General features: G+C 44.9%; 1 protein-coding gene and 1 long non-coding RNA gene across 4 annotated transcripts in view; one reads left to right on the top strand and one right to left on the bottom strand.

Moving 5' to 3' along the window:
- Window positions 1-8,492, top strand: part of HPCAL1 (hippocalcin like 1) — a 64,525-nt gene extending 56,033 nt beyond the window's left edge. For all 3 annotated transcript variants that reach the window (XM_086875877.1, XM_086875878.1, XM_086875879.1), the window contains 3 exons: window positions 2,687-3,089; window positions 4,216-4,321; window positions 7,284-8,492. In XM_086875877.1, coding sequence (XP_086732003.1) covers window positions 2,712-3,089; window positions 4,216-4,321; window positions 7,284-7,381 — 582 coding nt within the window. In that variant the 5' untranslated portion in view covers window positions 2,687-2,711 and the 3' untranslated portion in view covers window positions 7,382-8,492. The remainder of the gene's footprint in view (window positions 1-2,686; window positions 3,090-4,215; window positions 4,322-7,283) is intronic.
- Window positions 7,813-23,322, bottom strand: LOC147654624 (uncharacterized). Its single transcript, XR_015282755.1, has 2 exons — window positions 18,436-23,322; window positions 7,813-15,124 (listed from the first exon to the last, which is right to left on the bottom strand). It is a non-coding gene; the product is annotated as an uncharacterized LOC147654624 (long non-coding RNA).
- Between the last annotated feature and the right edge of the window lie 2,528 nt (window positions 23,323-25,850).

The raw sequence follows: 25,850 nt of genomic DNA, 5'->3' as shown, positions 1-25,850 counted from the left end.
TACAACTGCAGGATTGCATTTGGGCTGAACACGTTATGAAGCCTTTCAGAAATCTCATATGCAAAAAAAGGTTGTCTTCAGAGCATTGCACATCTTCTGATATAAAGTGATGTGGAAAAGGAGGAAGGGTTGAAAAGGCCTGTAATCTTTTGAATGCCAAGATTGCTTGAATATAAAGCTTTTGAAGCTGATATTTAATGAGCATTTCTTCAAATAACAGGATGTATCTAGCACTAGGAAAAGTAGTGAAATCTAGTAAGTGGGATTATTACCTTACCTCTTTGTTGTCTAGGGGGTCTCTATTTTTAAGAGAACAGGAATAATAAAGGAAGAGGGAGAAATCAAACTTTTTCAGACCTCTTTTAACTACCAGTTGAAAGTTTTGCAGTCCTGAACCCTGCAAATCAATAAAGCTGAGGTAGTTTCTTCTCAAAGCCCAGCTCCTTTGTTAAGTGGTCTCTACTGTTCCTCCTGCCCTTCACCCAGGGAATTCTGAGGCAGTGGTTGGTGAGGCAGGGGCTGCTTTTTGACCCAGACACTACTTCTTACAAAGCACTGGGAATCATGAAGGGAAGGGGCTCACTGAAGGCTGGAAACTGCAGGCGCCTCCTCACCGAAGGACAGGAACATACTGTTACAATTTCTGCTCTTTAAAGGGAGGGACCACATCTGACCCATTTGCTCCAAGCTGCTCTTTTCTGCAGTTTGACTTCAGCAGACTAGAATATCGTATTTTCTGCCCTTGGCACTGCAAGGATGACTATTTGGAGCAGAGTAGATTCAAAGATGGAAAGGCAGTAGCTGAGAGTGGTTTGACTGGAGGGCAGCCTGATGCTCCCCTAGGGGTGATGCTGGCAGAGACCAGCAGCTGTAGCATCCCTGCATGTTGGGAGCAAGCAGAGGTATGTCAGGTAGGTCGAGAAAACTCTGCAATATAAGGGACAAAAATAAAGCTTTGGAGTTGAAATCTTGGCAGCTTTTCTGGGAAACAGAAGTGCTAATGATAAAACATAGTTGTCTGTTAAGCTTGGTGCATGGAACTAACGAGCAGCTGGCTGGGTTTTGTCTCTGAGCATTAAGCCACAGAGCAGGATGTGGATTTTTTACATTGTTGAGGCAGTGCACAGACTTAGTGGAATACAAATAAAACAAGCTTACATTCTGCTGTAGAGCAACTTATTTTTTGCTGACCTTTAGCATTTAAATTTTTTTTGGGTTCTTATGCATGCTTGGAATTTTTACTCTCTGGGAAGTGCTTAGCCCCTGTTTTTCCTGGTCTCTGCATGCTTTGCAGCTCAGCTCTTGCAGTTTCCAGGTAGTCTGCAGTGTTGGCCTATTACTAATCTATCTTCTGCATTGGTTCTGAGCAAACTCAACAGGCACAACAATCTGTGCAGAGAAATATCATTTATGCAAACCAGTCACAGGGGTCTGGATGTGACTGTGCACACTTGTGAATAAAATTCTTGAATTTGGGGAAGAACATGCAGCTCAACCTCTAGCTTGGCAGCACAGTTTAATATTCCTAGGTAGCCATGAAAGAGTGCAAGGGTTAAAAGCCAGAAATTATCAAGGCTTTGTTTTTTTTCTGTTGTTGCCTAAGTGCAAATTGACCATCTTTTATTTTGCTGAAGGAGCTCTCCTGTTGCTGGGCAGTCTCACCTTGTGTGGCACAATGTGGGAACTGTCAAGAGAGAGGACAGACCTAGTCCTCTCTTGCTATCCTGATGAAATCCTGAATTTAAAAGCGCTTTAGCCCTTGTGGGGGAATATTGAATCTACTGAATAAGCTTCTCTAAATGTATAAACCCCAGTAAACCTGGAAAGAGTTGCTTTGCCAAACATTTTACTTTAGAAAGCCTTATTCTCTGATTCTCTAGGAGGTCTTGAAAGGATTAAATCCCTTGTGCTGGTGCTGCTGTCGCAGTGATCCATCTGCTCATGCTGCCTCTATGGCTAAGAAAAAGAGGGAGAAGTCTTTTGAGGTGCTGCTGTTGAGCATGGGCTGTGCTGAGCTTACCCTTGCTGCACCCTCCTGTGACCCTCAGGTGCCACAAGAAACACCAACCAAGCCCCACCACACAGGGGCAAGCCCCCACTGCTGTGGGGCAAGGGATGCAGAGAGAGAGGAGAAGCTCTGTAAGCCAAAGGGTTTCAAAGAGCATCTGGACAATGCAAACGTGACTGGCACAGAGCCACCTGCCCTTCCTGCTTCTTGTTCAGCTGCATTTACTTTCACTTTTGAATACATGAATTTTTCTTTCCATCACTGCTGCTGTCCCTGCCCGCTCCCGCTCAGCCATGGCAGCAGATCAGCCTGTGTAGGGATGCAGAGCTGGGCATCACAAGCCATGTGATGGAGGAGTAGGATTGCAGCAGAGAACTAAAATACTGAGCTTTGTTATTTCCCATCAATTAGGGATTAATAATAAGAATTAATATTTCCCAAATACTTCCTCCTGAACTACCTTCCTTTCCACAGCGTATTTGTCACTGGGAGACCCTAGAGGAGAGGAAAGGAAGCCAAATTAAATGAGCTCTTTTCCTGGTGATTTGTAGCATCCTTTTTCTCCTCTTTCCCCCTTGCCCCAGGGGCATCCTCTGTTTCTCACAGGGTTCTACCTCTCCCCAGCCCCTTTCTGCCTAGTGTGCCTGGAGCTCAGGCAGATTTTCTCTTGCTTTGCAGCTGCTGAACCCGGACCCAGAAGAGGATGGGGAAGCAGAACAGCAAGCTGCGCCCCGAGGTGCTCCAGGACCTGCGTGAGAACACCGAGTTCACAGACCACGAGCTGCAGGAGTGGTACAAGGGCTTCTTAAAAGATTGCCCCACGGGGCATCTGACTGTAGAAGAGTTTAAAAAAATATATGCAAATTTTTTTCCCTACGGTGACGCGTCGAAGTTTGCGGAGCACGTTTTCCGCACCTTTGACACTAACGGCGACGGGACGATTGACTTTAGGGAATTCATCATCGCCCTGAGCGTCACCTCCCGGGGCAAGCTGGAACAGAAGCTGAAGTGGGCATTTAGTATGTACGACCTGGATGGCAATGGGTACATCAGCCGTGGGGAAATGCTAGAAATTGTGCAGGTGAGGCATTATCTCTATTGGACATCTTATTTGTATTGCTGTAGCCTCTTCACCATGAGACAGCTGGAGCTGGAGATGAGGGATGTGCTGAGCTGGGTCACTGCTGCCCCTGGGAGGTTCCTGAGCCAATGGTCCCCAAAAGGACCCATGATGGGACCTATGAGATGCAGATGAGGAACGGGCCTGAGATATGAACAAGGCACTTGTGCAGCTGGCCTGCAGCCAAAATTCTGCAGCTCTCCCTGGGGGTTTCTTAGTGTGATGTCCATGGGATCAAAAAACCCTAAATGCAAATTCTATTGACCTGATTAATCTCAGAATTAATGCTTTGAATCTTCAAATCTGAGTCAGTGTGAACTCTGTATGAAAGGCTGTAGAATGCCTTTGTCTCCCAAAGGCAGAGGACATGTAGACCACAGGCTGTATTGGGGGCAGGCAGTGCAGTCCCCTGTGCCCCTACCCCACATGCTGGCAGGGGTTTGGCCTCGGCAGTGGCTGCTTGTCACCCACTGTGCAGCTGAGATGTGTGTCCTGTGCAGTGCAAGGGAGTCATACATCAGCCAGTGCCCTGACACTTGGTCCTCATGGCTGAGGTGTGAGGTTTGGACTGCAGATACTCTAAAGAGGTCTTATAATTATTCACATTCTTGTAAGTCTGAAGATGCAATTCCTTACCCATCCACAAAGAAAAACAACCCCTATTGCTGTATATTCATATTCACCATAATTCATGTAGCACCCCACGTGCACACGTGTAAGTGGGTGCAGGGTTAGAGCCAGACAAAGAGGCGATGGCTTAGCCCAGCTGCAGAAGAGAGGGTTGCACACCATTGCCTCCTGTATTTTAGCTCAGTCCTGCTCATATATTAATCTAGACTCTGACTTTCAGTTAAACTGACCCAGCACTTCTTTTGAATCACGAATGAATGCAAGAAAAAAAAAAAATAAAAAAGCTGCAGTCAGAAATTTCTGTTCATTTTGGTTTATAAAGTCCTGCAGCTGCCTGCCAGGGTCAGCTGTCTTTTTCTGTTGCAATAGGCTTAAATTCTTTTCTCTGTCCCATGCCTTATCATTTGGGTTGTGTTTTTCTTATATCACTTTTTTAACTTTTTTTTTTAATACTCAGGCAATTTACAAAATGGTTTCATCAGTAATGAAAATGCCAGAGGATGAATCCACTCCTGAGAAGCGAACAGACAAAATCTTCAGACAGATGGACACAAACAATGATGGTAGGATTGCCACTGGTACCCTTTCCTAAGCTCTAGAAACAGAGGTTTTCTAGCCCAGCCTTGGTAGATGGCAGAATTTGGAGAGATGGGATAGGGATGTCCCCCACTGGTGCCTCTGGTCTCTGCCTGGCCTCACTGAGCATCTCTGGTCCACAAATAGGGTGAATTCTCCTGCTGGGGGACTGGTAGGAGAGCAGTCCTTCCCTGACATTTCATGGGTGAATCCCCTTCTGCAAAGGCTTCTCTGAAATTCCTGTGTCCATTGTCTTTGTGTTATTTTCTCTGGGCATAGCACAAACCTGGCACAAGGTTTTGCTCCCACTGCCCTTGATAGGGTTGCACTTTTGGGCTTGTCATCAGTAACATGAGTCCTGAATGTGGCTGGGCACCTGAAAGCAAAAATTCCCCTGGGTCCATAACACTTATTTTCTGTGCATGTTTATGGCATGTATACATACATGGTCACACACCTCTGTTGCACTATGAGCATCAGGGGGATGTAGCAGCTCCCAGGCCAGGCTGTGAAGCTCCCTGATAAATTATCTGACAGTGTAGCCATCACAACCCCTCCACCTGTGCTGGCTCATTACAATGGGCTTGAAAAATACAGGCAAAAAATGATCAGTTTCCTCTTCTCACCAGCCTGATGACATGTTTTCTCTATTCCCAGCTGAGGTGGAGCTTTTCCCTGAGAATTACCTGTCAGAGGCTGAGGTGACAACTGCCCACATCAAAGTCAGGAGCTGTGTCCTACTGATGTGCTCAGTGGGAGCAAATATTTGATTCTAGCACAGATATGAAGACCTGAAAAAATACCGTCTTATGTACAGAAAGGGTTTTATTTATGAGCATTTTATGGCTGCATTTTTGTGTCTGCTGCTGCAGTCCCCAGGGCAAATTCCTAGCCTTGCTGAAGTCCTCAAGTATTTTACCTTTGACTTCATCAAAACTAGCACTTCATCCCCTGGCTTGACATGTGGAGGGCCCTAAAACAACATGATTAAAATATTTTTGGTCTGCAGAAAGTAGCAGTGCATGCAGATGTGTAACAGAGTAGTGGTCCCAAAATCATTTATATATATGCATCCTCCATATGTTGTACTTTGTTGATGAAATAAAATCATTCTATTCCCAGTAAAATATCAGCCCTGCAAGCCATGCAGTGCAAAGCAATAACATCTGCATGTGTGTGTCTGGTGGCTGAAAATGTTTCTTCCCCATCTGACTGTTGGGCATTGCAAATAGACTTTGATTTTGGCTTTGCTTTTAAGTAATACAATTCTGATAATTAGGAGACCTCTGCTTTTGTTAAAAACACTTGGTTTGGGAACATTAGCTTAAAAGCCAGAAGTTAATGTGCCACAGGTTTCTGAACTTCTGTAATGTCTACAAGAGGAAGACTTGCTCATTCATGGAATCATAGATCTATGTTCCTAAGTGCCACATCTACACGTCTTTTAAATGCCTTGGGCAGTCTGTTCCAATGCTTGACAACCAATTTGGGGAAGAAATTTTTCCCAATATCCAATCTGAACTTCCCTTGATATAACTTGAGACCACCTCCTCTTGCCCTATTGCTTGTTACTTGGGAGAGGAGTTCCTCCCTGTTCAACCTGTTTTGGGTGCGGGCCACCAGGGTCTTTCCTCTTCCATGCCCACAACAAGCTGGTAGTGTCCTGGGGCTGGTGCAAACTGGCACAATGAGATGGTGCCTCTCTCTCTCTTTGGGTGCATGTGGCCAAAGGTGGCAGTGGGTACCTCCCAAGTGCAAGATGTTTGTGTGTGGGTCCTGTCTTGAGCATAGCAGTTTGGGGTGGGTAAAGAACAGCCCTGGGCTGTTGTGTGAGCGTAGGGTAGCATGAGCTAAATGGGAGATCACTAGACATGATGATGTCTGGGATGCAGCAAATTTTTGTCTCCTTTTCACAGGGAAAACTGTTTAATTTTTCATTAATATTGCCACATCCTATTTCTGCCCTGGTTCTGAGTGCTGGAGCAGGGGAGTATTGGTGCTAGCTACCTGCCAGGGGGCTGGGTTGCCCCATGATGAGGTCTGAAAGACCAGATGGAATATTTCCTCCATGCTGTGCCATGCCATTCCATGGGACTGTTTAAGCTAGGGGGCACTGAGGTGGTTGCTCCTTCAGAGATCAATTTTCAGATCCTCAGACTGTCCATCCAAGGTCCATCCCAGTCAGTTCCTCTGGCCTAAACTAAAGATTCATAAACCAGAAGTGCTCAGGAGCAACACATAGCAGTAGGTGTGCCCCAGGGCTGGTTTTGCGTGTAAAAAAAGAAAAAAACAAACCCCATCCTGTTCCTGTACACCCAGCAGGGCACAGAAGGTGACTTGCAGAATCATGGAACCATGGAATAAATTTGTGTTGGAAGAGGCCTTTGAAGGTCATCTAGCCCAACACCCCTGCAATGAGCTGGGACATCTTGAACTAGATCAGGCTGCTCAAACCCCGGTCCAACCTTGTAGGTGCCAGAGAAGCCATGACTGCTCAGCCTTATGTGTCACAAGAAAGAAGAGGACAAAGCAGGGATATTTGGAATATTTAGGTTTAAGTGCTGTAGTGTTACAAGCATAATTTCAAAGCATACATGTGTTCAGGTACCATAGCTTGTGTTCATGTGTCATGTTATTTGTATAGTCTGGTTCTGAGCAAAAAGCTGCCAAATGGTATTAGAACAGTTGTTTTTAGATTTGGGACTGTATTCTTAAAAAAATAGCAATTATTATGCTGGATTGTTTTGCAGAAGAAAAATGCATTTGGGCTTAAAGGCTTGAGTAGGATTTAGCTGCTGTGCATTGCACTAAATTCCCCTCGCTGCCTTTGCGATAGATTAAATAGATGCTATGTTGCCTCGGTGAGGAGAGATTTTTTGCTACAGCCATGGTGACAGGAAAAACTGACTTTTAAAAAATGATTTCCATTTTGGTTTTCCTCCCTGTCAGGTAAACTGTCGCTGGAAGAGTTCATCAAAGGTGCCAAGAGCGATCCCTCCATCGTGCGGTTGTTACAGTGCGACCCCAGTAGCGCGAGTCAATTCTGATAAAAGCGGACAGTGTGCTCAGAGAATCTCGGCTTGTGTCCTTCAAGCTTTGCTCGCAAACGGATGCCTTCTCAACCATCCCTCCACACTTCGCAGATAAGATCCCGTTGCCAGATTGTGCGTGTGTGTGTGTGTGCGTGTGTGTCCGAGCGAACCAGCCCTCGCTCCCCCCACTAACACCAGTGCAGTTTTCCTGCGGCAGCTCCGTTTCTGCTTCCCCGTAATGTTACGATTCACTCTGCACATTTTAAACATTAATCGAAAGGTATGTTTACATGCAGCTACGAGAGAGTTCAATGGCTGGTGAGCTACCACTTCACTTAGTCCGTGAGAAAGGTGATGGTCCTGTAGTTCCCAAGAAGATGCTAGGTAGGACTTTTACCCAAAGTAGCAGATGGTAGATAATTTATTTTGCTTCAGAAATTACTATGTTGAAAAAAAAAAGAAAAAAAAAAGTGGACTGAATGGAATAGAAAGTGAAAAAAAAGAAAAAAAGAAAAAAAAAAAGCAGCTTTCCTGGGCATGGTTCCAATTTTCTTTTTGAGGAAAATTGCTTGCACTTATCTAATGGTCTTTACTTTCTTTTAATATATATATAAATTATATATATATGGTGAAGTAAAATTTTAAATATTTAGGTCATCTATTTAAGGCATAAAATAGAATTCAAGCTTTGTTTCTTCTAGTCGTCTGTGATTTATTCAAATCTTGGAGATTGTTTTTTTGTGATATTTATGCATTAGCAAATTGCTGTTCCAAAAGAAATGCATGACTAGCAGTTTGTGGATATTTCACTCTGTTTAATTCCTGAATGCAAATATTTGTTCATTTTTACTGTCAGTCATTCCAGCATTACTGTATTAACAAAAGACCTGAAAGGAGTTCATCCTCATTTTGTATTTCTCAGTGGAGTCCTACTTTCTGGTGGTTGCTGCGTTAAATGGCTTTTGAGTGCCCCGAGGTGACGTGACTGGCACTGCTGTTCTCGACTTGGCTACACCTCCTCCCTTTTGCTGTCGATATGTTAATAGTCTTGTGCATTCCAGTGTTATTTAATATCTGCCTAATGCCAAGAAATATTAATTGAAATAAAAGACTACTTTTCTTGTCACTGCCTTGTCACTTGGTCTAAGCCATGCACCAAGTTCCTAGCATCAGGTATTTGGGGAAGGGCAAGGATGGCTCCCTGCACAACATCTCCCAGTCTTGTCCAAGACACGCTGCCTTTTAAGTAGATAGAGATTTTGGGAGCTGGCTGCTGTGGCTGGATAACACAGTGGTGTTGGTGCTTGTGGGATCCAGCTCCATCCCAGCTGAATCCAAGCTAAAGATGGCAGGAAGGTGACAACTCAATTTCAGCTGGATGCAGAACAGCTCAAGGCAATGAAGAAAGAGCTGCTGGCCCTGCTGGCTGGTCTTATGTGACCACAGGTTTACAAAATAAAACTCCTGTCAGGTACCAGGTACGTGCTGTTAGACTAACATTTGACACTGTTAGCATGGGAAGCAGTTTTCTCCACATTCATCGGGTCTGCAAGTAGCTGCATGAGCCTACCCTCTCTACAAAATAAAATATCGAAAAATTATTGGTCCTGAAGTTAATGTTGAGTATGTAATGAAGGGATTTTTGCTGTGTAGAATGTTCTAGTAGTGGTTACATGATAATACTTTAATATTAAAAGAAAGAGAGAAATGCTTGCAATATCCAAGTGAAAATACATTTAGTGAACTTGGTCTACAATACAAACTTGTGTCAGTGCCGCCAAGCAAAAGAGTATGTTCATTTTTTCCCCTGGAAATTCAAATTTGAGCAATTAAACCAACAGACCTTTCAACCACAACACGCTGCTAATGAGGCAATCCTGAAAGGGATGTTAATCAGAAGCCTGCCTGTTTTCCCAGGCTGAGCCCAGCAAAAAAAGCCCAACTACTGAAAAAAATGCAATTCCACGGTTGCTGATAGCCCGTCTCCAGCCTGCTTGTGTTCACGCTGTCAGTCTGTCTGCCAGAAGATGCTGGGGTGTTGGACATGCTGCAGATGTTCTTACACTAATTCACTTCGTGAATGGGCTGGGTCCAAAAGCAACTTTTTAGATGTGAATTGGCCACCATGGGCTTTATAATTTCTGTATCATTCTGAGAGTGTGAAAAAATATCTCTGACCTTGTCCTGGGGTGGTACCTCTGAGGTAGACCACAACATTTGAATCTTGTTTGTGCATTCTTAAAATGAGTCAGCCATATCTTCAGTCAAGCACTGCATGATATTGTGGGCACCAAAGACATGAAAAATGCTTTGCTGTAGCATTCATAAAAGCAGCAGTTCTTCTGTCCTCATTCAGTTGCTCCTCTAAGTGGTAATATTACTGCCTCCTGGTATCTCAGTTCTTCTGGCTTCCTTTGCTGTCTGTAGTGAATAGCAAGTTTAAGGAGCTGTTTAACAAAGCCCAAACTCTTCTCATTTTGGGGGAAAAAAACCCATCTCCTTACAGAAGCTTATTTTGACCTTGTTTTTGCAGAAAGAAAGTGAAAGAATCTAAATTTTAGATGTTAGAAAGTTCCCATTTCTTTGAGGTCACGATTTTTTTCTCTGAAATGGGCCAAAGTATCCAGGATGGAGTTTGCTGCCTGCCACAGTCTGACAAGCCCCTTTACAGCCCTGTGCAGACACTGGGATTGTGTTCTGCTTCATCAGACCCAATTTCTTCCATCTTTCCCTTTTCCTCTTTAAACTTTCCAATCCCAGATTTAGAGTTTTTTTCAGTTATCCCTCACTGTTTCCATAGCTTGTAAGGAGTTTCTTCTTCTCAAGGCAAGATGATTTCATTTCAGACTGGGACTGGAACAAATTATGTGACTAAGATGTTCCCAGCTTACCTTTCAGGAAGAAGTGAAGGAAGATGCCCAGGAAAGGTAGGTAGTCCCAGGGGAAATGAGAGATGATCTAAAGCCAAACCAGGCTGAGCTTTTCAGAGGTGGCTTCTGATACAGTGAACCTTTTAATTAAAAGGCTAGCTAAGTACTGGAAAGGGTTTTATCTGCTGCTGCCAAGCAGCTCCCTTAAAATCAGACGTGTTTCAGAGGTTGTGCATCCACAGTCACTGGGTAACTTTGATCATCTTGGTTGTGCTTGAGCAGCCCCTCAGAGGATCTCTGCTTTCCTGACTGGTAACAAGGACTCAGATGGGAGAACAATTTCCATGCTCCTTCTCCAGGATGTCATTTGCGTGTTGATCCGGGCAGAGTTCAAAACCGATGGAGAAATCAATGAAAAGATAAGAGAGATTTACTGCTTGTTGGGCTCCCAGGAATGTCTTTCGTAGAGGGACTGCTGTGTAGAAGGGTTAATAATTTGGGAAATTAAGTCCAGGTGATTGATAGAAAACTTCAACTGTTAAGTGATCTAAGTGTTTTTGTGAATTGTATTTTTAGTCAAAAATGAAGTCAAGCTTAGCAAAAGTAGTTTAGCACAAGAAAACCTCACCACTGTGTCCATTTTTACCTCACTTTAACAACCTATATGATTACTTTCTCACCATGGAGATACCTAACACTGATAGTTCTGGCTAGTTACTACATAAATTCAGGCTTTTCTGTATGAATTGCAGGCCTTGTTAAGCTAATTTAGAATTATGTCATTGCCTTTCAGATAAAGTCTGTCTGGTTGCAGCCTAACTCCAGTGTGGTTGATGGAGGTGCTTGGATTCAGTCTTGGGTGTCTCCCTTGCCAAGTTTGAATTGGCCCTTTGTTTTTAAATCAGGCCCTTTGCAATGTATTTTTAGTGTTAGCCTCTGAGTAATAAACTCCTGTGAAGAACAACGTGAACGTTTCTGCAAGCACGGGGCAGATGGTCTCCATGGATAGTCCTCAATCCATTATGCAGGGCTCTATTCATATTTAAAGGTTAGGAACAGCCATCGACTTTAATGGTCCAGTGGGCAGAGTGGCATTTTGAGCTCCCTGTGCTGCACCATGGCAGATACAGTGCTGATGAACCTGATAATTGCTGTTATCTCTTTTGGGAGGAGAGATGCTTTATTTATTGAAAGGAAGGAAAAGGGTGGGAGAGGCAGAGTATCTCTCTGCGTAGGAGCTCTGGATACATGCCTGCATTGCTGGGAGCAGTGTGCAAGCAGACCTTACCCGTTGCCCATGTGTATCCAGTGTGATGGTTTGGATGCAGACACACTTCTGAACACTCTCATGTTCACTGTGGCTGAAGGGTGACCAGTGCATCCCAGAGGGTCAGGTTAATCCCAGGCTTTCAGCCGTGTCACACGAGGCAGAAACTACTGCCAGAACTGTCATGACAGCTGCCTGGTGTCTTCAGGGACAGACAGGCAAAGTCACGACCACTAGTTGGGTGGCTTATTTTAAGAGCTAGCTGGCTCTTCCTGATGGAGGAACAATTTATCACAAACAAAATCTGTATTGATTGGGCTGTCACTAGAGGGAATTGTCTCTCACATGAAGGTGAGAAGCAGGATCGCCTCCTTGCTCCTGTCCACGCACGTTCCCATACCTTGATGTTTGATGTTGCTGGGGCCTGGGTGTGTCATGCTCAGCTCTCTCAAACCCTCCCTGCCTGTGGACTGTTGCTTTGAAACACATCTTTAGTGTCTTCTCTACCCTGTTCCTGGCACTGGGAGTTGCATCACTACATATCTGGGCACTGCCAGCTCACAGCTGTGCTTCCAGTGCACCCAACCCAGCATTATACAATAATACAACTCTTTGCAATGCAACTCAGGACTTTGGCAGCTTCTTCTGCCTTAACTTTTTTTTTACCTTTGCATAAACTGTTCCATGCAGCAGCATGGGAACTTAGTGCAGAAGGCAGGTCACACTCTAAAATCCAAGTTGGTTAGAGATATATTGCAGCAAATATACATGACAAATATACAATGACAAATTGCATGCTGGGTGAAATTTGCCTCTGCACCCAGGCCATTCTGCAGGAAATTAAGTGTAAGCTGTTTTTCCCTGGAATTTGGCTGTGGCTTCTCTTTCCCAGCACTGGGGATAGGGTTTCACTGTGGTAGAGAACAGGAGCAGGGACAAGTCCTGCCTAAGGGTCCCATCATGTCAAAGTCACACACAGTATAAACTTGCAGTTTTTCCTAGGTCAGGACACCTTTCCAGTCACTATTTGCATTTTGCTTTTTAGTTTCCAAGTAAGTATCATCCTTAAAGCCTAATGTGGGTATAAATACACTGAGACAGGATTGAATCCAGATTTTCTTCAGCAACATGTGGAGAAAAGTAGCCTGGGAGGAGACCTTATTACTTTCTACAACTACCTGAAAGGCACCTGTAGCCAGGTGGGGATGACTAACAAGTAACAAGATGAGAGGAAATAGTCTCAAGTTGCACCAGGGGAAGCTTAAGAATATTAGGAAAAATTTCTTCACTGAAAAGGTAATCAAGCATTGGAACAGGCTGCCCAGGGAAGCGACTGAGTCATCATCCCTGGAGGTATTTAAAAGATGTGTAGATGTGGCTGTCATTTAGTAGTGGACTCTACAACTTTACAGGTCTTTTCCAGCCTAAATGATTGTGTAATTCTGTGACTGTGCTGTGGCTGTGCATGATTCTGCTCCATCTTTCCTCACTCACAAGAGCAGCCATGTATTTCCTCTATGTATTAAAGCACCTCTAATCCTTCCTTGACTTGTTTGCACAAGAAGATGCAAACTGCTGTGTCCCACTGGTGTCTCCATTGTGGGTACATGCAAGAAGAAACACCTTGTTCCTCCCATGTGGGGTTTGGGTTGTAACCAGTACTGTGCTGAGCCTGCACCAGCGCTCGTGAACTCCAAAGGAGGTATCTGGCAGGCAGCCTCTACTTTCCCTCTCTGTAGGACCCTTGTTCCTGCTTCTAAGAACTGTTCTACTGCATCTTTGAACAGTTCTACTGTAATGGCGGTGGCTGCAGGGACAGCCCATCCCACACTTTCTGCACGTAGCTGTGAGATCCTGTGCTGGAGATCTGTAGAGCAAGGCTGGGGTGTTCCTCACCCAGGTCTTAAACTAAACATGAATAATGGGCAATAAGTGAAATCAGGCTTGTTTGAAGAAATGCTGAGATGCCCAGGCTCAGAGGAGAGTGCCAGCTAACTCACTAGGATATTGGCCCATCCCCTCTTATGGAGAAACAGGAGTGGGTTAGGGATAAACAGAGCTGGTACAGACAATCCTCTGCTTGAAGCTGGAATTTGTCTTCCATTTGGGTTGCTCGGGACCAAGATGTCTTTGTGCATGGTTTTTAAAGTGTTTTGGGAGCAGCTAGGGGAAATGCCATGTGCTGAGCATCACAGCATGAAGCTGGGAGCGTCATCCTCTTGGGGACACTGAGACCTCATTTGCTGCAGCTCGCAAGAGCAGCAGGCTTCCCATCTCCAGCTCCCTCTGGGTTGCTGTGTGGGAGCTTTGGCCTCCCCGCTCCAGCGCAAAGGTTCAGTCACAAAGCGGAGGTGGGAGAAGAGACCCCCTCCTCCCACCAGACCCAGCTGGTATGAGCAAACACCCCGCTCCTGGGGCTGCAGCAATGACTGAACTCATGTGGTTTTCCTCTTTATTCTTTCCTTCAATGTTTTCCTGGACCCTTTCAGGGCAAATTCCACTGCTGAGCGGATGCCATGGGCAGCAGGCGCGGTGCTGGCAGCTGGTTCCTCAGGGAAAAGGTGAGTGCACTGACTGTGCCTTAATATGCCATTAATGATCAGGAACAAAACACAGACATTACAGACACTTTCCTTGGACAAAATAAAATAAGCTCAGCTGATTTAGATGTTAGTGTTGCACAGCCATGGCTACTCCTTTGCTGCTTTCCTTATGAATTATTAATACATGTGAGGCTCACGACAAGCAGGTTTGATGCCTGCTAAAGGACACAGGCAGTGCCACTCCGCTTGTGTGGTGACACCGAGGAGCAGGGATGCCTGCATGCTGTGGACAGTGCTGGTGTTTGAAATGGGTTTCGGGTGCCAGGGTTTACCCCACACTGTGCCATCCTCCACCTCACCAGCATTGTGTGCAGTGATGCCTGAGGGGGCTGCTGCTGCCGGACACCCTGAGCACTCTGGAGAAATGTGATCTTTGGGGAGCTGGCTTTCATAGCCTTGCTGTGCCACACCTGGATAGCCCTAGGGGCTAAAGATAATCTTGTGTAAAAGAAGAACTTTGCTATTAAGCAGGAGTGGCTTAAGTCACTGTTGACTTAAGCAGCTGTTGAACCCTTCTGAATTACTTGGCAGGGAATTCCACATCCACTTCTCATTGAGCTGCTGATGTATCAGGCATGTCACCACCAGTTCCCTGTGGGACCTGCTGACAGCTGCAGTGCATAGCAGGGCTCCTCAAGCAGCCCCCTGTGGGACTCCAGCTGTCTCATGAGGATCCCAATGTCTTTTGGAACCAAGGTATCATGGGCCACATTGGTGAAACCTTCAGGACTGCTCACTTGATGAAACTCACCAACTCCAAGCCTGCCCAGACCTGGAATAGCACTGCTACTAGAAGCTGTGGGGAAAAAAAGTCAAGCAAAAAAAAAAAAAAAAGAAAAAAGAAAAAAGCAAGAAAAAAGGTATTTTCCCTTTTTTCCTTTGGGCGTGATGCTTTCCTGATGCTTGTGAGGGAGATGCTGGCCACCCTAGCTGCATCTCTATGTGGCCCCTCCAGTGCCCACCACATGGTATCCAGATGATGCTCTCCACACAGCAGAGGCCAGGGACATCTCAGTTGCTATGGAAACACAAAAAATGGAGCCAGGAGTTTAATTTTTATTTTTTTTCTTTCAAATCAAAGCAACTTACTTGAAACCCCACTAGCTATTTTGCGTGACTTTGCAGCCCCCAGTGTTTACCTTCTCTGCACAGTTCACAGCATCCACACTGGGCAGGACACTTGAACAAAACATTCCCTGCCCAGCAGCATGAGTGCAACCATGCATGGAATGGTCTGGCAACCAAGGCAGTAGAAGGGACCCAAGTCTTCTCTTTCTCTTCTCCATTCTAGCAATTGTCTGGCAAAGTTATTCTCAAAGCACTTGTGCTTTGCAGTTCCCCTGCATTTTTTGGTGGAATTTGGCATCACTTAGAACAGAAGGAAAGGAACAAAGAGGACTGTGAAGGACAATTATGATGAATTTCCATATTCCTGTAGTTGATTCTCAAAACAAAGCTCACAGCATCAAGCCTAACAGAGTTCAAGAAGCATTTGGACAATCCTGTTGAGAATATGGTGTGATTCTTAGGAATGGTCCTGTGCAAAACCAGGAGTTAGACTTGAGGATCCTTGTGAGTCCCTTCCAACTCAGGATATTCCGTGATTCTACCATCAAACATCAAAGTTTATCCTGTTTCTTGCATTAACACCATCATTTTTCTAATTTTAGTTTCTTCTGTGCCAGCTGATTTTGTTAGGCTTCTTCCACTCAGCTATGAGTTTCAGTGCTCTTATGTGGTGTGTGTTTTTAAACTTCCTTTTCATGCTTCAGCCAGCACCAATTGACAGTAACTCCCCCAGTAGCCCATGCTTGCTTGCTTGCTTGCTTTGGGTGTCCCACAAATCCCAGCAAGCCACCTTGCAGCTGAACTTGTGGGCAGGCAGCAGGCACCTGTGGCAAGGGGACTTTATTGAAAATGTCCATCAGCTAATGCCACCAGCAGTGCACAAAGCTGATGGCACTGACAGTGTGGTTCCTTGCTGTGCTGCTTCACACTCACAAGCACTTTCCTAAGGATAAAGCTAAATGTCCTGCCTCTGGGGTTGCCTTGTTCTTCCCTACAATGAGCAATTCCCACCTCTGTCCTGAAGTCTGAGTCACTTCAAAATTTTCACCTCCATCAGCAGCACAGCTCTGTCTTAAAGGCTTTTTTTTGAAGCTAGACTGCTGAAGTTGATTCCTTCCTCAGTAATGTGATTTAAATCACCCTTCAATCACTAGTCATTTCCTCACCTTGTGGCAATAAGGACAAATTAGTAGCTTAAATAAGAGAAACATGCTTCTAGGAAATGGGTTCAGTTTGGAGTGGATTTTTGAGAAGCAGCTGCCAAGCTTGGATCAGTTGTTTTCTCTGCTGTGGGTGTATGATGGAAAAGGTCACAAGCAGGAAAAATGGCACATTCCCATGTTGTGCACAACAATGACACAGAAGGGAAGAGTTTCTGAGTGCTGGGGGGGGTGCTACCAGAGCACTGTAGTCATCATCCCTGTCTGCATCCTCTTTTCACCTGCACCAGAAGCTCATGGCCACAGTGGGTGGGTAGATTTTTCTGGATGGCCCAGCACCCTCTGAAAGTCACAGATTTCAGTGATTAATCAAGCCCCAAAAGGAGAGGGAGTGTGCTCCCACTGATGTGATGTAGCCACCTGCATCATTGAACAGCAATGAGATTTGTCCTCCAGGACATGCCTTTACCTTAAAAATAGGGGAAATTATTTTTAATGTGAGAAAGAGTGATGGGAGATGTTAAGACCCAGTTGCAGGGGTTGGCATGGTGGCCTTGCATCTGGAAACAAAGCTCAAAGTTCACTTGCTCTGCCCATGGGATTGAGAGGACTATTGGTACTTCAGAGAATGAATCACAGCCTTACAGGCTGGCTGGCCATCTCAGGTGACTAATTAGTGATTTGCAATGAGCTGGAGCCCACAGGCATGCCCTGTTGCATCCTGGAAGAGAGGATGGAGTTGCACAGTGAGTATCTGGGTAAATTGGTTTTTCATAGAGATGAGAAGAGCTGAAGTGAATGCATTTGACCCAGGCAGGTTTTTACCTTTATCCATGTATCTTATAACAAGCTTTTTTTTTTTTTTTCCACTCCAGAATAGTGATATTTTACACTATGCCACCAGTATGGCAGTGAGAAGCCAAGCTATTTAATTTCTTTTCCTTAACCAAAGTTACAACCACTGCTATGGGTGACAGTGACCCAGGCTGAGGAGCTGCTGTCACTCAAAATGCCACAGGAAAGGCTTTCCAGCAGCCTGCTAGAATCAACAGTAAGAAATTGCTTGTATAAAGTGGTAGCCACCTAAGTGCACCCAATGAACAGAAGGATGAGAGTGTAACTTCTTCCTTAATTCAGCCTCCAGCAAACATGATACCGAATTATTAGCTGTTTTTTTTTAATCGCTCCAGGACATGGTCTAAGGAAGTCCAAATCAGTAAGCCCCATGTCAGGACAAGAAAAAATCAGTAGAAACTTTAGTAAAGTATAGGTGCCACAGATGCTAGGATAAATGTGATGTATAAAGGGAAGAGATAAAATGAGCTCCTACAAATGGAAGTTGTGCCTGATAAATCTGTGATTTCTGCAGGAATGAAGAGATAACACACTCTTAGATGGTCTGAAAAGGGATGGATGGATGAATGGATGGATGGATATAAAGAAGTTCACTGGTGATACAGAATTGTTTAGGATCATTAGAGATTAGGCAAAACATTGCAGAAATTTTTCTTCATGTCAATTTTGAGGCAGCAAAGCTACTACCCATTAACTAAATCTTAGTTATCTAATATTAACTAAAAGAAAAAAAAAGTCTAAAAAACAGTGGTTCTAACCATTCTTATACCTTGAGGTGAAAATTTAAATGGTATTGGGATCACTTTGGGTAGAGGTCTGAAAATATCAGCTCAGTGCTCACCTTACAAGAAAAAGAAACTTTTGGAGACACTTAGACTTACCGTTGAGGATGTTACTGACCTGGGTAAAACAATTCCCTGGGTATTATGCTCATCATATGTGGTTACACTGGCCTCTAGGACCTGCCACCCCTGCTCTGGCACAGCATGTCCCCCCTGTGCAGCCTGCATGCCCATGTTTCTGTGCCCTTAGCTCTTTGCTTGACAATTTAAACTTTAAACTGTCTACATGGCAGCTGGTACCTGGCTAAATTATGTACAGTGTCAGCCATACCTGTGCAGAGCAGTGGCAAGAGGCTTCCCAGCTGCCTAATGCAGGCAGGGAACATTTTGATCAGCCCCTCTTGACCCCACAGCTAATGCAGACTAGTGAATCTGCCTTGGTAATTTGTGTACCAGGCTTTTACCTTTGGCCTGAGGCTGGAGACGATGTTAAACATCTGCTGCTGGACTCCTGAGGGTGACGTCAGTACTCTTTTGTCCTAAGTCTGGTACCAGCTCAGCTGCATCCATCTCTCCCAAAGATAAATTGTACTTTATTGCACGGTATTGCTCAGGACAGAAAACAAACTCATTAGGTACCAGCAATTCAGCACTTTACACTCACAGTAATAAATAATGACCAGGGTAGCTTTTTTCCCCCCCTTTCACTTTTTCTTTCCTTTCTTCCTTTTTGCCAGTGCACAGGCTCTCAGGAAGAACAGAGGGGCTGGCAGGATGGCAGAGGATGGTTGCAGAGCGTCCCTGTGCATTATTGGGGGCAGTATCAATAAGCCAGGGCAGCAGGGATGTGCTCTGCCTTGCTGCAGTCCCACTGCTATCCTCTGCCCAAGCAGGGTGGTGTTCTGCAGGAGACAACAGCAGTGGGAGAAACTCAGGGTCTCTCCCAGGGCATGTCTTGGGGTACATCCAAGGGCACAGACAGATTAAGCTGTCAAGCCCTGGATAAAGGGTGGCCTCCACCTCCCACATGCAATAGGCACTGTAAGACATGTGTCTCCAGCCTTCCTTAAGCCTGGGATTCTTGTTTGGTCAGGGAGCTGGGCACAGCTGGACTCATCTCCTGCAGAGGTTTTCAGGGAACCCTCACTCTACCAGCCTTCCCTTATCTCTCATCGACTGCAGACACTTCAGGGAGTCTCTGTTGTGTCCCACAAACCCCTGGACACAGTGGCATTGAGCAGAAGAATGCTGGGAGCTGCTGGTAACCCACCTGGAGGGATTCACCCGGGCAGGGTGTGCTGGGCCTCCCTGCTCTGAACTCTTCCCTCGAGCTCAAAAGCCAAAGGTCTAAGGAGTTATGTTTTACCTGCAAGTCCTGATTCCCTCTCAGCTTGCCTCAGCAGTGCCAGTCAATTTATTTGCTGGTAAAAAAGAAATTTCCTTTCTTCTCCCAAAAACGTAGTGTGCGGGCAGTAACCGGAGCCTGGGGAAGGCCCCGGGGCTGAGGGCCTTGTGCTGCTGCGGAGCCAGACCGCAGCTCGGGGCTGGATGCAGCAGGGTGCGGGAGGAGCGGGGCCTAGCGCGGGCTGCTGCTGCCATCTAGCCACGGTGCCGCTCAGCCCTCACCTTCTTGGGCTGTGCTCTGCCCACACTGCTGCTTTTCCGCAGCTGTCCTCTTCTGAGCCACCAAGAGAAGGTATCTTTTAAGGTCTCTTTGTTCAGCGCACCCTTTCCAAGAGTGCAGCCGTAGGGGCAGCTCGGCGGTCACAGCCCTGCTCCCCACGGGCGCTGTGCCCCACATCCTCCCTCCCTGAGATCCTCTCCTGGGGGAGGACACCCCCCGTGCCCTGGATCCCACAACCCTGCCCTAAGGACACCATCAGCGTCCTAAACCTGAGGCTGGGAATGGGTCTCGGCTTTTGAAGCCATTTGCTCCCTCCAATGTCTGTAGCTCTTCCAGAAGGAGAAGCAAACAGCGATCAGCACATTCAGCTGGGGACACAGGAAATCTGCTTTAGGAAGATGAGAGGCCACCTTATAAGGGTCAGGTGGGTGAGGAATCTTCACGCCATGGAGCAGGATGAGACCCTTCCCTTTGTTCCAACAGCGACACTGTGTCCTTGGTTTAACATATATCACCAGTTCTTCCCTGCTACTTTTTCATTTTTTTGAGGCAGGACTGGGTCCTCTCCCTTCAGCAGCTCCTCAGAGGCTGCTGCCCAGTTTAGCTCCATTTTAGCACTGGAGCACAAGCCCTCACCAAGCAGAGCCCCATAGAGGGGCTGGTAGTGTTGGCAAACCCCATTGCTGAATTGAGGGAACTGTGCTGAGGGCTCAGCCCCGAGGCACTGCCAGACCCACTAGGGAGCAGGGTAATGACAAGAACACTAGGATTGGAAATCACAAGTCCCAAGGATAGGAAGTCACAAGAGCAGTGACAAGAACACTAGGATTGGAAGGGACTTCAGGTGGTCTCTAGCCTAGGCTCCTGCTCCAAGCAGGATCAATTGCAAGGTCAGCTCGGGGCTGCTCAACAGCTTGATCTGCCAGGTCTCAAAATCCTCCAGAGATGGAGCCTGGCCAACCCCACTAGTCCTGGCTGTCCCCATGAAGCAAGTTTCTCCTTGCATGCAGACTGATTCCCAGGTTTCAGCTTGTGTCCACTGTCACTTGACATCAGCAATCCTGCAAAGCTGCTTTACAGAAGGCAGCATAAATCAGTTCCATGCACTTAATCAACCCCCCCACCCCAAAACTCTGACAATAGCAAACATAAATCAACCCCAGCAAGAGAGAATAATAAAAAACATCACAGAAATAGCTACTGAAAGAACCAAGCCTCAGACTGGGGTCCAAGCAGGAAACTGGAAGCTGACAGAACATTTGAGGTAATAGCCTTAATAAATAATTAAAGGAACTCCAGCGCTTTTTGAAGTTTTTTGTGTATTAAAACCCTCACATGCTTTGTTTCTCATCTCTGTGAATTGATGGGATGAGACCTTTAGTCGTGTGCACATACTTTTTCATTGTACTTTCTTATTTGCATTTGTTGGCTCTAGTAACCTCTCATTCATGTTGTGGTCTAACACCGGGAGTGTGGGATTCATTTGAAGCTTTCCCTTTCACTCCTTTTCTCCTCCTTCCCTGGCTCTGACTGACAGTTTCTTTGTGCATTTTTTTTGAGCTGAGCTCCATCTTGTGGGCTTTTCTGTGGCTAATTAGTCACCACATCCTTATCTCTGGGAGGATCTCCCTTGGCTCCAGTCAGTGGAACACTTCCCTTTTGCTTGTGGTCAGGTATAATCATAGAATCAATCACAGGGTTAGAGAATGACTTGGGTTGGAAGGGACCCTTAAAGACCAACTAGTTCCAACACCCTGCCCCTGGAAGGGACACCTTCCACTAGACCAGGCTGCCCAAATAACCCACTGGGGAATGAAACCCAGATGGCAGAAGAAGGCGAGTCCCATAGCACCTGACTCATGAGGAGTTTGGGAGCCATTCCAGTGGGGTGCAGGAGAAATCTCCCTCCCCTTAATCAGCAGTCTCTAGCAAGCTGGATTTTCTTTTGCTTTTCACTTCACTTAATTGTTTGATGCATGTTTTGACCGTGACATGCATGTGTGACATGCAGAAAAGTGGGACAACCATTGCTGAGAAATATTTATTGAGCTGTTACAGTGAAATGTTGTTGCTACTGATGAACTATAGTTAACAGCAAGTAAACTGAGTTCTTAAGCAGGATTTTTTTTTAATATAACAATGCAACAGATTATTTTCTTCTTATCCTCACAGTAAGGGCAGCACTTCTGTTCTTACTGACATGTTTTCCTGTTCCAAGCATTGCAATCCTGTGCTTTTCAAGATTGCCAGCATCTTATTTTTTCCAGCTAGTGAGCTTAGTAGCCAAATATAAAAGGTGATGCTAAAGCCAACTGAATGTCCAAATCCTGTTCTCACATGGTAGGGAACTGCTATCTCAGGGTATGTTAAATAATTCCCTGTATTTTGGAAATTCTTTGTACTGAGCTGCTACAGTTGCCCCTTCTCAGCTCCTTGCTGAGAAACTCAATGCTTGCTGAGTTCTCAAGGTGCACTGAGCCTCCTCATCCCAAGCAATGATAAGGTGTTGGTAACAACCCAGCTGGGAGCACTGCTCTCTGCATCACTGTCTGAAAGTGTCTCTGCCTTTCTGTCCCTTCCTGAATTGCTGCACAGCCTTGCTGTCTTCTGGCTGCTCTCTGGACTGGAACATGGCAGCTGGCTCTGTACCACAAAAGCAGGGTGAACCAATTAGTCCTTTGCAAAGCACTTTGAGAGCATGAACTGAAGAGACTATAACTGGAAGGCACTTAAGTTTTTGTGGGAATACTGTAGGTAAGACTGGGACCAGCTCCCTAAAATGAGTGACAAAAAGAAGGGTTGAATTCAGCATGATAATGCTTTTGTCTTCAGGCAAAGACTAACACAGAGGAAAATTGTTTTTGCTGTGTAAGCATCAAGAAACACACGCAAAAAGGGGTCTAATATTTACTGGACTGTAGCAATACTTGCAAGACTACATGAACGCACAAGACTGCAGTGTGCTCCCTTGAGGGGAGTGATTTCCAGTGATTTCCCTGGAATGCTTGTGGCCTCTCCATGCTGAAGTGGAGGGGACTCAGGGGGACAGTGTTGTTCATGCCCAAAGTGTTCACCTTCACCCTCAGACTCACCCTGCAAAGGGCAGCATCATCTTGGTGACTGTACCCCTCTGGGTGCTCAGCTTTCCAAAAGTGGCACCACTGTGGTTGAGTTGCTCTAAACACCTCCTGTACTTAGAATTATAAAATTAACTGGAGAGCATGAGTAAAGATTACCAAAACCTAAGTCTCAGCCTCAATATATGCTCCCTATTCTCAATGTAATTTTGGGGTGGTAAAATACAGTGCTTTAATGAGCTTAAGACAAATTTGAATTGCAGGTATGTGTAACATAGGTACTGAAACCAGACCATGGCCATGGAGACACCAACTGCCTTCAAACTGTAAAGAAAATCAGCTGATACAATCAAAACCAGGGACACTATCCAAAGCAAGCCACTCTCATTTTTGGTACTGATCAGTGCTTCTTTCAAGAGAAAATAAAAAATTATAATTATTGCAGTGATTGATGATATTTTTCTTTTTGTCAATTCAATAATATTCATCTAAGCTCCTCTTGCAATATTTGTGGATAATGATATTTTTTTACTATTTTTTTGTGGAAGAGGGTTGGTTTTGATCTGGAAATCTTACTGCAAATTGATGCTGTGTTTAGCTATAAAACAAAAAATAATATAATATGGTAAATAAATATAAATATATATTATAATTATGTAATATAAATATAATATTATAAATAGAAAAAAATTAAAGGATAGTAGTTTCTGGGGATGAGGTCTGTGCAGAAGAGCTCCTTCCAGCAGCTCCAGGTTTGTTTCTGCTCCTGCAGGTAGAGTCATGGGGTTCCTGCTCAGTGCTTCTCCCAGCTCTTGGTTTCTCTGCTGATGAAAGTGAGGTGGCAGAATTGACTCTGCCACAGCAAATAGTGCACCAACACTTTGTCTGCAAGGCCTATGTGGTAGCCTAGAAGACAGCAGCTTAAAATATAAAACGTAAGTGAAATGGTCCTGCAGTAGGACAAGGGGTACCTGCCCCATGGTACATTGCCATCAGCAACTTCCCCTTGTCCCTTACTTCCTCTCACTTTATGTCATTATTCTCCAATCTCTCCAATCTCTCCTAAAACATCTCCACCTTTGATTTGCCATCTGATATAATTCCAGAGGACGAATGTTTCTCAGCTTTTTTTGGTATATGAAAGTACCTTTGCAGCAAAGAATGTCAAATGTGAGCTGATCCCCAGTACAGAACATGTACGCTGGCTGCATGTGTTGGGACTAAACATAAGGCCTTAGCTAGATCTCAAGTCAGATGTCAAGCATCTTCACTACTCAGAAAAATGGGATGATGAAAGCCATCTCAGACAGATGTCTTGGTATTTTCCTCATATATTACTTTCTTTTTACACATGTGATCCCACGAGAATCAGCAGTGCCAGTGAGTGGAGTGAGCACCAGGGACATTTGGAGCAGGGATGCCACAACCTCTGCTAATGTGCCAGCAAAGCCCATTGTGAGGCAGACAGAGCACCATACAGAGGCAAGGCAAGCGAGGAGCAAGCTGAAAGGCAGAAGCTATTCTTGGATCCAACTTAAATATTTTTTGAGCTAATTACATCAGACAGATGCAGTTGATCTCAATTTTTCTGGCATGCAGCTCCTCCCTTCTTCCTGTATCAGACAACCTTGCCCCAGGGAGGAATAATTAAGATGTGCACTTAGAACAACTGGATTTGATCAATAAACACAGCAAAACAGAACAAAGGTTTTAATGTCCCAAAAGTTCATCAAAGGGAGGTCAAACTAAACCATATGAGCTCACTGCTTACTTTGTTGCATCTTTGCTATCCTACATGGTCCTCGCTCTAGCTACCAGTAAGAAACAAATTTCCCTACTGTGGATTGTAGGGAATACCCACAGTCACCCTATGACCAAATGCTGTCACTTGGGGTATTTTAAAATCAATTAACAAATGGGCAACTAAGATTCTCATCAGCCAAGTCTATGGCATACCTGCCCATAGGAGAGAAGGTAAAGAACTACAGTCAGCTACTTCTCTTTTGGGGAGCATCATATTGATCAAAATGCTGCTTAGCATATTTCCACACTGCTGGCCTCCAATAGAAACATAAATTTTGGATTTTTGAGACAAAACTCAGTGAACTAGCTAAAATAACCAGTCAAGTTAAATGCAGGAAAAAAAAAATAATTGGCAACCTGCCAACTTCCTCTCTGTGAAGCTTACTAATTAGTTTCTGTAAGTGATTGCCTTCAAACTACCTGCTGGAGATGGTCTCCACTGGCTGTGAGTAGAGGAAGGCAGACTGTGCCATTTGCCCAGCAGGACACTCGGTGCTAGTGCAGGTATCACTACAGATGAACTCCCTTCTGACTCAAAACAGCCCCAGTGTTCAAAAAGACACTTTGAAAAAATAGCTGCATTTCCTTTAGACAACTGCAGCTTCTCAGAGTATATTTTCTGCATACCTGTTCAAATGCACTCAGCTCTCACAGAGAAAGATTTAGATGTGGAATTGTTACAGCATTAAGATTTGGTTACCATTTACTATCTCTGTTTACATGTAAGAATCATTACGTTTTCAGCTGAATTTGGAGAAGCTAAAGGAAACCCTGGTTTGGATGCAGTGAGTTTCTATGAGATTAAGGCTATGGCTCCACTAGGTGTATGTACAGAAGTCTGCCATATGCATAAGAATAAAAGCAAGTGCTATTTCAATCACAAAAGCTTCAAGCTGGGAATAAAGCAAATTTTAAAAAGTAGCTTTTGCATGCTTCAAGAGACTCACTAATGAGGTAGCATCACTCTTGTTTACCCTACTAATTCAGCTAATGTAGAGTTTCTGCTGGAAATACAGAATGGAGGTTAAACATTGCCTTTCAGAGCTGCTTGTATGAAAACAGCTTTATTTCTCAGCTTGTCATTGTTTCTGTCAGCAATGCCAACCTTTGGGCAGCCTTTCAAATTTTAACACTTATTCCAAGTTAGATCTTAATGTATCAAGAAAACAGGTAAAGCTGAAGCTTTCTCTTTATACATCAGGCATTTGCTATGTCATGCCTGCAGTCCAGGCAGTTTGCCTTTGGCAAACAGACCAAATCCAGCTCTAGGACCAATTAGTTTATCAGAAACATTTTCTAATTTTAGTGCAAAAAATGGCAGCAAACTAGCACAGGTTAAACGTAAGTCAGAATGCTTTGCTTCAACAAGCAGACT

The sequence above is a fragment of the Cyanistes caeruleus genome, chromosome 2, assembly GCF_971803275.1.
Source record: "Cyanistes caeruleus chromosome 2, bCyaCae1.hap1.1, whole genome shotgun sequence".
Lineage (NCBI taxonomy): Eukaryota > Metazoa > Chordata > Aves > Passeriformes > Paridae > Cyanistes > Cyanistes caeruleus.
The sequence above is the reverse complement of the archived record's forward strand: the minus strand, read 5'-3'. Positions and strand labels throughout refer to the sequence as shown.